The sequence below is a fragment of the Rhagoletis zephyria genome, unplaced genomic scaffold, assembly GCF_001687245.7.
Source record: "Rhagoletis zephyria isolate East Lansing unplaced genomic scaffold, Rhagoletis_zephyria_1.1 Rzeph_scaffold_00332, whole genome shotgun sequence".
Classification (NCBI taxonomy): Eukaryota; Metazoa; Arthropoda; class Insecta; order Diptera; family Tephritidae; genus Rhagoletis; species Rhagoletis zephyria.
The window spans coordinates 21,514-33,815 of NW_016157416.1; the positions used below are offsets into that span (position 1 = coordinate 21,514).

General features: G+C 34.3%; 1 protein-coding gene across 1 annotated transcript in view; it reads right to left on the reverse strand.

Annotated features, from left to right (window-relative positions):
* The window catches only part of oaf (BRICHOS-like domain-containing protein out at first), a 24,327-nt gene that overhangs the window by 3,718 nt on the left and 8,307 nt on the right, over positions 1-12,302 (reverse strand). The window contains exons 2-3 of the mRNA XM_017610692.1: positions 2,373-2,486; positions 1,939-2,257 (exon numbers count right to left, since the gene is read on the reverse strand). Coding sequence (XP_017466181.1) covers positions 1,939-2,257; positions 2,373-2,486 — 433 coding nt within the window. The remainder of the gene's footprint in view (positions 1-1,938; positions 2,258-2,372; positions 2,487-12,302) is intronic.

A 12,302-nucleotide genomic window follows, 5' to 3' on the forward strand; every position in this document is an offset into this window, starting at 1 on the left:
ACTCCTTCTATTTTTGTCCATCATTTGTATGGAGTCACGGCACTGTGCGTAGGTAGCTTATATTGGATATTTGGTTATTTTTTCTGATAGATGGTCCAGGGACCTATCTATTCGTAAAATCTTATTTATGGTCCGATTTGCTTGAAATTTGGTACGCATTTAGGTAGCTTTTTTCCCAGAATAACATATAGGATTCTTTTCTCCGACTTTCTGCAACTTATAATTCAACGTTAATGTTCGACATTGAGTGAACTCCTCCTAAACGCCCGAAACGATTTTAATGATTTTTTTTTGTTTGAGTGATAAGTTAGGTTCCCAACTTAAAATGCCAGGTGGCGCTGGAGTCGAGTTATTACTAAAAATTTTATTTGATGACCGATTTGGTTCATATTAGTGATGTTAATTTTTTCCGCTTTTCCGATCCCGAAATTTTCGGGATGTCGCTATCACAATCCCGGAATTAGTCCCGGGATTTAGATATTCTTTACTTTTCAACAACTTAAATCAAAACAAATGCTTCTATATTGTTTGAGAAGCTCTCCTACCATAAAATAAATAATAAATAAATGGGTTTGAAACCTAATTTTTTATTTAAAGTGGCGTTTTTATTTTTCTCCCTGGCGTCAGGATTTATTTCAAAGGACTTTGTAATTTCAAAGATATGATTATTACCAAAAAATTTTTTAAAAATTCAATGCAATGTAGAATAAAAATATGGGTACCAAATGCAAGAGGAAATTTCTTTAGAATTAAAAAAAAAATTAAATTTTTTGGATTCACAAAGACGAATAGGTAATTTTTTATGCTTTTAAAGTTAGAAGGGCGAAATTCGAAGATGTTATCGAGTTTATATAAGTCCTTAACATATAATTTTTTCAAAAACAAATATTGCGAAATTTCAAGGATAAAATTTTAAAAGGGCATTTTCAATACTTACCAGTCCTTCTGCACCAAAAGCTTGAGTCTGTTTAAATTTTACAGGATTTTTTCTTTAATTTGATACCCATACTTTTTCTCCAAGCACATTTCTCTGAATTTTTTAAAATCATTTTTGAAATACTGACGTCAGAGTGAAAAACTAAAAACGCAATTTTACTATATTTGGCGCATGATTTCGCGAACATATTGATTTTTGTGTGTAAAATTTACTATCGCACGGTGTTATATGCATAATGAGCTAGTCATTTTTATACAAAAGTATTAATCAATTAATAAAAAATATATATATAGCCAATACTGGTCAAGGTGTTTCTATTATTGCCATCAGTTAAATTACAAATCCCGAATACCCCGGGATTATTTGCCAAGAATCTCGGGATTTTTGGGACCTTAAAAAGGCCGGGATCCTGAGCTCTAGGGATTAACATTCCTAGTTCATATTCGAGATATATATTGGTAACGGTAAGCGCAATATCTACTATTGCAAAAAAAGATCTGCAAGGTGGCGCTGGAGTCGAGTTATTGGTTAAAAATTGTCAGGTGAAGTCATTTGGAGACGCCAACGATCAAAGTCAAATTTGCCTTCTGACTACCACAAAACAATACGTGAACGTGAATTGTTGGTGAAAACGTTGTACCAAATGTTTTAATAAAAAATTAATTTTGGGTGGGACGAAGTCCGCCGGGTCTGCTAGTAAGATCACAAATTGAATTTCCAAGAGAAAGACGATAGTTTATCTACTTTCTAAATGCCTTCCTTAATATATTAATTAACATGCACATTCATAAAAAGGATATTTTTGCTTTTTTAAGATATATGCTTTTTCTAAGTTATATTAAACGAATAGGCAACCGAAAGGGGGCCAGAAGGGGTATAAATAACTTAACCTCGTCAATATTTCACAGAGCATACCTTACAAATAGGCTTTCATCAAAAATTTTGTTTTGGCAAAACATAAACTTAATACAATACGAAAAAAAAATAATACAAATACACACCTGGCAATTCCGCCCACGCCTTCAGATCGGCACTACGCACATAAGTCGCATCAGCGGCCTCAGCGCATAACGTTTGCAGGTGACGTGTTATTGGCAATGAACGATTTAGATGAACCCACGATGTCATCGTAAACGTTTCTCGTCCCTTATCTTCCTCCGGTGTACGTATTGTACTGGGATTCTTTTGACGCAATTTCGCCATTGCATCGGATGAAATGAAATCGCCTTTATTGAATTTCGTCACAAAACACATGACCTGATATTGACTTTGGCCACGTTCCTCTTCGCCCAGCACGAGTGCTTTGACGATTTTGACTTCCTGTAAGAGGGAAGGTAGACAGAGAAAAAAATATAAAATGTGAGACTACCCATGCAAGAAGAACTAAATAACTAAGTAATATTTAATTCAGTGTAAAATTTGTGCCAATACTTACATTTCGAAAATCAATGACTTGTGTGATAAGCGTGCCATCCGTTTTTTGAAATTCTAAAGTAATTAGGTCCTCGCTGACATTGGAGGTGATGCTTTCTTGTATGACTTCACCACCCTTTTGTTGGGAAAGAAAGATAAAAAGAAAAATATAAGAAATAATTAAAATGGGGAAAATTAAGAAAATCAACAATTTTAAGAGTTACGAATATTGTTAAGAGATAAACTTAGATTTACGAAAAACCCGTACATGGCAAATTATTATTATAGTTTTTAAAACGACTTCAAAATAATTAGGAGGTTAACAATTGATCGGAATATTTTTCGAAACAGTTTCTATGTTGATATGTATATATTTGAATTTCATCATTGCATGATTTTTATTTTTTACGTATCGGTATTATATCGAAATTTTTTGGACTTGTCGGAATACTTGGCGTGGTCTTTCGGATTTTTCGCATTTTTTTAAAGGGTCTTTCAGGACTTTTTGACAATTTTACTTGATTTTTCGAGGTTATTCGGGATTTTTCCGGACTATCCAGAATTTTGAGACTTTTTTGTTTTTAGGAGTTTTTTAACCCTTCTTGATTTTTCTTCGCTTCTTTGACATTTTCAAAAAATTATCAGTTTTTTTGCTGTAAATACTAAAATTAAATGAAAATTGTTTGCTTTTTGTATAAAATGTATTCCCGGTAAGGATTTTGCATCATAGGACTGACTAAATTAACCACTCAATTCTAACTCCGTCGTCAATCGATCGAGTTTTTCAGAACCAACACAATTTGGCGCACTTTAATTTTCAAATAAGTAATTCCCTTAACTCAAGTTGAATTTGATGTTTTAAACAGGTGGCAACCCTCCTCCATATGTGTGGAATCGAAATACCAAGTTCCAGTGCTCTATCATAAATATTTGCTGCGATATGCAGTATGAAAAATTCAGTTTGTATGGGAGGTGCCACGCCCCCTTGTACAATCGAGATTAAATCTATGCTATAATTTAAGTTGGGCTAAATGACATCAGTGTACAATATTTCATGATGATCGGTTAAGTAGTTAAAGCACGAAAGCGTAATAAATAAACAAAACACACTTTCGAATTTATAATATTATAAATAAATAGTAAGGATATATTTCGTTACTTATGTAATTTCATTTTAAAGATATTATACTCACTTGATTGAAATTTTATATATTATATTTAATAAAAGGACTTCATTTTTATTGCATTATATTCAATTTTTGCTTTAACCAAAAAACTCGTCAGGTCAGCACGACCAAACTCATCGAGGAGCCATTTGCAACTGCATTTCCCTTAATGACTTCTGAAAACTACAAGTTGCTAGACTTTACTTATGTATATGATAAGTACATACTTATGCATGTACGCGAACACAAGTAAGAACAGCCATAAACCGCAGTGTATATTTCTTGCTGATCTTTTTCAATGGCGAGTGAAGTTAATTCCTAAAAATATCCATAAATTTTATCAAGTGTTGTGGTGTGTAGACGACTGTGAAACAAAGGTGATCGACGAAATGTATTTTTTTTTTTCACATCCGGCATGATATCGAGTACAGCACAGTAAACATTAAAACTGCGGCTGTGCGTGGCATACGGGTCGGTCGGCCTGCTTTAACGACTGAATTTCGCCGCGATAGCATGGTACGGTGCCGATAACAAAAAGTTGTGTGAGTAAAAATTTAATAAAAGTTCACTTATTTCTACGAGACTAAAAATTTCGAAGTGCAATACAGTAAAACCCACCTAAGTACCTCACGAAAAATTTCAGCTTTTTGAGGTACTTACGAAGGGTTGGGTACTAAAAAGAACCCACTTAAGTACCTCGATGCGGATACTTAAGCGAACATAATTATTGATGTTCTTGTTAACTTACATAAATAAGTCCTTGAATAAAACATGAACATTTAATGAAGTTTACGTTGTTTAAAACAAAGATCGTAGCATTACTTAAACACATAAACACAACCTTTATAAAAAAAAATCGATAAAGCAATGTTATGTAAATTTTACAAGAATTCAATTCTTTAAAGTCATTGATCATACATATTTATATGTACATACATACAGTGTTGGTCATATCTATCATTTCGTACCACATTCAAAAATGAAAAAATGATGTTGCCACTTATGCTTATTTATAAATTTTTAAAATTTCTCAATTAAAACACAGTTCATTTCCTAACCAATACCATATAAATCTAAGCTTAACATTTTTTAGAACAGTGAAAAAAATGCATCAAAATTTCAAACTTTTCTTATAAGTGGTTTATAGCTCATTCAATTTTATTACATTATTAGCAAGTTTCAAGTGGCTAAAAATTACCGTTGATTTTTTTTTTTTTTGCCGACCGTGTTGTGGGAGCACTTAAAAGGGAAAAATTATAAGTAAAATGTTAAATGGGGTACGAAAGATTTAGGTACTTAGGCGGGTGAGCTTCACTGTAATAACAGTTCGACTCATAATGAAACATAAATAAAAATGCATATCTTCTCACAATGTGTGGTTTTGAGCATGAACCCCCCAGTCAAGAGCAATGGAGGTTCTAGTTTAGCTATAGATAAGATAATTTAGGTAGGCCTTCTCAAGTAAAGCCATTCTATGAGGCCTACTCAAGAAGGGCTGAAAAAAGTGCTTCCTTGCATGAAGGGCTAGATAGAAGAGCTTATCCATTTACAATTTACGCGAATGCATAAATGTATATTATTTAGTATTAGACAGGGCTTCGGAGCGGAGCGGAGCAAAGGATTTTAGCTGGTGCTGAGCTGGAGCCAAGAGTTAAGAAATTAATTTGCTCCTTAGCTCCTTAAAGAAAAAATTGCAATATTTTGTTGTTTTTTTTATTATTATTATATATAGGAAAAGAAGTGACGATCCACTGCTTTACATTCAAATGGAGCACTAAAGAAAAGAATGTAGAGTGGAAGGCCTTTTTACCCCCAGGAAGGCCTTTCGGAAGGGCTTTCAACTTCTGAAATTATCTACTGGGCACCTAGTACTTACCCGCTAAGTAAAGAACTATAACTTCAGTGAGCCACTTAGGTTGATGTCAGAGTGGAAGCGAGAAGCGATTTGCTGCTGCATTCGTTTTTGAGTTCAGTGTGAACGATGCACTCCGTTGAAGAGTTTTTTTTTTTATATTTTTTATTGACTATATTGTATCTAATTCGTTCTCAATGATAGGTTTTATTAGGCGCAAACCTCAAGAGTTCAAAGATTCAGTAACTTTAAAATCCCTTTATATCATCTCTTTAGTAAGAAGCCGCCTGGAATGCTGTTCTATTATATGGAGTCCATATTATGAAGTATACTCGATCAAAATAGAAAGAATTCAAAATATTTTCACCAAATTCACTATTCGCAAGTTGCCATGGTAAGGTTATGTTCCTTCCTATATTGGCAGACGTGAATTGCTGGGTCTCCAGTCTTTGCATGAAAGAAGAGATTACTTCTACATTGTATTCATTTATAAATTAATCAATGAGTACATGAATTGCGCTTATCTATCTACCAAATTTGCTCATCTTATAAAATCCCCCGCGTAATTTAAGAAACAATAGGCTATTGGTTGGTACACTGCATATCACGAATTATGCCAAAAATTAACCAATTGCTAGATGCATTGAATTGTGCAATGCATATTCTGGTGTTATCGATTTTAACATAAGTATTGATAGATTTAAGAGTAATTTGTTCATATAACTGAAATTAAATAAATAAAAATATTTTGATTGGTGTATTTAACATTTTTTATGCCAGAAGCATGAATGTGCAAATTTATCAGTTTTGAGTTATTGTGTTCACTTGATTAACCATTGGATGTTCTGTGTTATTCCCAAACCCAGAATACCATGCGTACACGGACACTACATATTTTACATTTGCAATTGCATAAATGTATGTAGAGTTAACAGCCTTATTGTGTATCACGAACGATTCGTCTACAGAAGGATGCTTAAAAAATTAGTCCAGCGGCATCATTCTAGCCGGTTTAACCGTAACAGAGACGATAATCGATCAAAAGCAAGACGAAGGCGACGGATAGAGTCATAAAAGCGCAATTAGAGACGTTGTCGTCTGCAGACAAATCGTTCGGTGAATAACCCGAAAATACTCGGAGTAACATTCGATAGTCTGCTCTCCTTCTCTGCACATACAGAGCCGCAACAAGATCAAGTCGCTAGCCGGCAGTACCAGGGGCAAAGACAAAGAAACGTTGTTGGCAACATACAAGGCAATTGGCCTGTCGGTTCCAAAACTAAGCAGCACCAGTGTGGTGGTAGCCGATGACCAGTAGGACGCAGTGGATGAAGCTGTCGGCGACCCAAAGCACAGCACTCCGGACAGCGACCGGATGTCTTTTGGGCAACGAAATGCATCTACATACAGCTAAGGTCAAAGATTTAGCACTAAATTTGAAAACGTTGTTTGCAACTTACATATGCATGTACATATGTACCTATGTATGTATGTATGTATGTACGCATATTTATTTATTTGTTTTTAACAATTTGCATTTAAAAGATATGTAATTCAATCCATAACAGAAATTTCACAAAAATTAAACCAACTTTAAAAAAAAATTTCAACAAAAATTTCAAATTTTTGAGTCATAGTTGTGAGAAAACTTTCGTGTAAGTATATTATATATATGCAGTTGTGTAGCCCATGGGCATTCAATTTTAGTCTAATAAAGTTTCAATTAGCTAAAGATTACGGTTGATTTTTTGAGATTTTTTTTGTCGAGGGTGTTGCGCATTTTCTTCCATAAAAAATAGATTTTGTTTCATGCTGAAGCCTAGAAATACATTGGATAGATTTTAAATTTGCCGTCCTTCATTTAATCCCTTTGCGTGCCAAGTAAAATATGTAGTTCCATAAGATTTCCCTCTTCCACTTTTACCTAATGAACTTCGCACTAAAAATTAAATACTTTCACACATAAAAGAAAAACTCAAGTTTTTCCCTTAAATGGAAATGGAAACAAGTAAATTCTCCAACGAATACTAAATGCACTGCCAAAGGTCAAATAGCGAGTACGTATATACATACATACTAATACATATAATTGGCGAGAAAAGTTAAACACAGCACAACAAAATAGCAACAATCTGCAACGAGTAAACAAACAAAAACCAGTGTCCGTGAACTAAATCTAAAAAAGATTGCAACAAAATGAAGGCAAATTAAAAACGAAACAAAAGAAGGTATTTAAGCCTTAATACTCGTACAAGGAAACAAAAAACAACAAAAAAGGTTGAGTGAAGTTTATTTAGTAGCATACCATTATAAACGGTAGTGAAAGTACACTAACGAACATAATAATGGGCACAGATAAGTTAGGGTAGAGAGGCTGAGTTCTATCAGCTATCTGCGGAAGGAGAAATGAATTTGACGCTAGGTGCGTTTATTTAATTTGCATGGCATAAAGATGATGTCTGTAACACCAGAAAATTATCAAATACAATTATTTCACATACAGCTGCTTACATGGAATCACATATGTATGTATACTTATAGTCGAATGACCTACATAGATATATTTTCGATTACTAGGAAAATTCATAGAAAGGTCTTAAGCTCTACTGGGTTCCTAAACTTATTCAAGACACCTTTTTTATGAGATTTTTGTAATTTTTGGTTGCATATTTTTAACGAAAGGACTTAAGTTCGAAATATTGCTGGAAACAGGCTTATTGCGTCCTGCTCATAGTCGACCAATCTCATAACTTCACCACCTCCGAAAACCAAATTACATATCGCTAGCTTAGAGTGCAAAGTTGCTAAGTATACTTTTTATGAAAACTCATATTTTGATACAGGAGGCCCAGAGAAATTAAAAATACATCACGTTTATATTCAATGAAAAGAAAATTTGCTAAATCCAAAAGAAGCTGCGAAAATTCGATAAGGCCAAAATAGTACGAAAGCTTTTAATAAAGATCTAATCCCTCTGATTCACATGGAGTTTTGCTTTGTTTTAAACAGGCAAAATGTTGTATTCGAAGTTTTGCGAAATACTTAATTGCAAGAAAATGGCTATCCTGTAAAATTTTTATATTGGGACTTAGCAACTTTTCACTCTACGGTTGTTGTAAGAGCATTAAAGTTCCTAGCGAGTTTATCAATTTTTGGAACATTGGCTGAAGCGGCAGACAGTCTTTGGTCAGATGTGTACAGTATCGGACATACATATCATTTGCAATAAAAGTCAAAATATTATTGTTTGACTTTTATATTTAGTTATTTATTTTTAAAATTTTAAGATTTTAAAGATTATACAAAGTTTACAAAAATGAATCAAACTTGAAAAATTTTTATTCAAATTTCCATTTTTTATTTTATGCATTTCTATTTTTATATGGCAGAAAATGCGCAGCACTCGACCGACAAAAAACTGTAGTTCTGGTTCGTTCCGGTTATGTAGACTTGACTGCTGCCCGCTGTACATCAGATAGGTGAATTCCCAATGTGCACCCTAGGTTCTCAAACCGAAACGGCGGAATTTGCAGACCTACGTAAACACGTTCGATATACTAAGGAGGTCACATACTGATTTCAAATTGAATTTTTTGCAAAATTGTTGATGCCATTTTCTAGAACCTGTGTGTACACACATTCTTTTTAATACCACATTTATTCTAAATACAATAGCTTAATTTACATTGTCCGCAGCGTAGATAGCTGGTAACAAGAACAAAAGTACGCATGTTACAGAATGCCACATATGCATGTATGTACATATGTATGTACATTAGGGCGGGTCGAAAAACACAACATGTTTGATATGAAAATTTTATAAGTAGGTACTAAAGTGTGCTATTTTTATCCCTTATTCTAGAAAAGAAATCCTGGTTCACCGTGACAATATCTTTAGTCTGCGGAATGAGCTTGAAAATTTTAAAATAAGAGACACCAATTTTTCAAATTTTTACAACTTATTACTTACAACTTATTTTCTATCATAAATTTATAAAAAAAATTAATTTGACAAAAATAAAAGGAATTAACATCACAATATTTTAAAAAATAATAAATTAAGTAAGAAGTAATGATTAAAAGATTGATGTTACTTAATTTTAATTCGCCCAATTAATTTTTTTTATAATTTTATCATAGGAAATAAGTTCCGGATCCGATCTACACAAGTCGATGTAAGTATTCCCACTCTTATTTTCAATTTATCAAGCTCATTCCGCAGACTGAAGATATTGTCGCAAAGAACCAGGATTTCTTTTTTACAATAAGGGATTAAAATAGCACCTTTTAAGACCTATACAATTTTCGTATCAAACATGATGTCTTTTTCGACCAGCCTTAATGTGCATAGTATGTATTACATGTGAAAGCTTTTATAAACAGATGTACTTGTACATAGATACATACATACGTAAATACCCAGCAGTAAAATTTAGAGACAGTCTGACAAAGCGCTAGTTCCGAACTACATATCTCAGAAATATTTCTGAACTAGTGCAAAAGAAATGCTGAGCGGGACAGTTGAAACTTGCAGTGTAAATGTGCAAAAGCTCACTACTCGTACAATACGAGAGTAGCTCAGCGAGAAGACCTCCGACTCAACCATCGTTGGTCGCGAGTTCAAATCGCGGTGGAGGCAGTTGTGAGTTTTCAAATTTAATGAATTCAAATTGTTGCGTGCAGCTTACAATATTTTTTTTTTTTATGAAATATGTAATAAAAATGGAATCTGTAAAAGAAAAGAAAAAACGAAAAAAATATCCAAAAATCGAATATCAAATACGTTTTCTTATAAAAAAAAAAATCTCCAAAACGGAACCGGTTAAAAACTGGTTGCAAAGTAATGCAATGGGCGACAATTGCCACCGCCAATAACATCGTCGTGTAAAACTGGACAGTTGAAAGCATTGCTTGGGTATTGAGCTAGAACTAGTAATGTCGGCAAAAGGTCTAGCACTACGCTTGTTCTGAGTTAGTCAGATTTTCTGCAGGGCATGTACATATAATATACATGCATACATTCATACCTACAAGCATACACTCAAATAAATAACACAAAAGTTACATATACGGCGAACAGTGGTAAATTCTGAAGCTCATTAGGGCAACCAACGAAAGTGAATGCATACTAGATTTGGAGTGGCGTGCTTTAGATCAAACTAATGGGTTAGGCGGTAGGCGGTGTACATTAGGCGTTGCCAGATAAGCAAATGCAATAAATGAACTGCTGAAAGGTGAAACAAAGGAGAGAGGTTCATGGCTACTTGCCGTAGTTTTCTGTAGCAACAAAAGATTTACTATAAAATACAAATATTTGGGCGTGTTCAAAGGGCTGCCACAAAGCACAAACAAATCTTAGGGTTTCGACAAGGTAGAATAGATAAGAAGTGACCTTGAGTGGACTACATATTCGGAAAAAATTTTACTAGCGAGGTATACGAGAAATCGGTGAAAAGATTTTCGTTGCAACCAACGAAAATAATGTTATTCATTTGGCAAACGGTGGTGGTTCGAGAGGCTATTGTAGTGCAATTTTTTAATATGCTTAGGGGCACATATGTATGTATGTATCATCTTCTTGTTAAATTTTTACTCCGCTTTTAAAATCGAATTCAAAATTTTTACCAAACGAAAACTTAAGTGCTTCTTGTTAAGATTTAACTCACTGAGATGTATTCTTAACAATATTTCGGATGCATGGAACTTAAATTTATACACTACACTACATATCGATACCTGTGTTGGAAGATCGATCTACCTCGGCAACCGGTTTGAAACGCCCGAACTCAAAAAACTTTCCACGAATGCTCTATTTCAGAATTTGATTGAAAAAAGCCTATTGGATGCCCTATCTCAGCTGTCGATTCAAAAACGCCCTATCTGAGCACATTTTCATTGTAAGTTCAGCTGAGATAGGGCGTTTTTAAATTCAGATTCTGAAGTAGGGCCGTCTTGAAAAGTTTTCTGAGACAGGGCGTTTTCGAACTATCTGCCAAGTTAGGTCGATGTTGTTGTTGTTGGGTATTTTTCAATAAAATTCTAAATATGTATCCATATAAATTTAACAATTGCAGCAACACACAAAACTATGGGCCTGTCAGACGTGGCAATGCAATATATTTCGAAAAGGTTGTAAAATTGAGAAATTTCAGAAAACCGTTGCATGAGCAGTGGCACCTTGCATGAAAGCGGAGGGACCTACAATTTTACGCCGACTCCGAACGGCGATTGTATTTTTATAAGGTCGGTGTTATGCAGACAAACTTTTGTTTGCCAAATTAAATGGCGGCTGCTTAGTTTGCTCGGAGGTGGNGCTGTTTTTTTATGGCAGAAATACACTCGGAGGTTTGCCATTGGCTGGCGACGGACGACCGCTGTTAAGAAAAAACCTTTTTTCTATATGCTGAGAAGTGGAAGCGCGCACTGCTTACCACTACACCACAGGGGCCGACCACTTAGCTTAGTTAAGCCAATTTTCTTGACTTAGTCAAGAATAATAGCCCAGTTATGCATACTTGCACTGCTATACCATTTTTACGTACAAATCAAAACCCAACAGAATTCTACATGTTAAGTGCTATGCGTTGGGTAACCTCTTACACGCCCATTTAATAGATTCTTATGTGACAACTCTCATGCAAGCTAAGTATGCACAACTGGGCTATAAGCTGTGTTAAACCAAAGAACGTATGTAGATAACAAGAAGCGACAACTCGTTAGAATTGTAGCGAAAGTGAGAAACGGGGGCGTGCCTTCTCTTTTGCCCTAGAACGGTTTTTGACGTGTGTCAAGTTAGCACTACACTTTTCGAAATTGGAAAAGTTAACTACGGCATTTATTGTAGTGTTTTTGTTGTAAATTTGTTGTGGAAAGAAAAAATTTGTAGCTCTCGTTTTTTAAGAAAAAATGGTATGTAGTGCTAACTTGACACCAT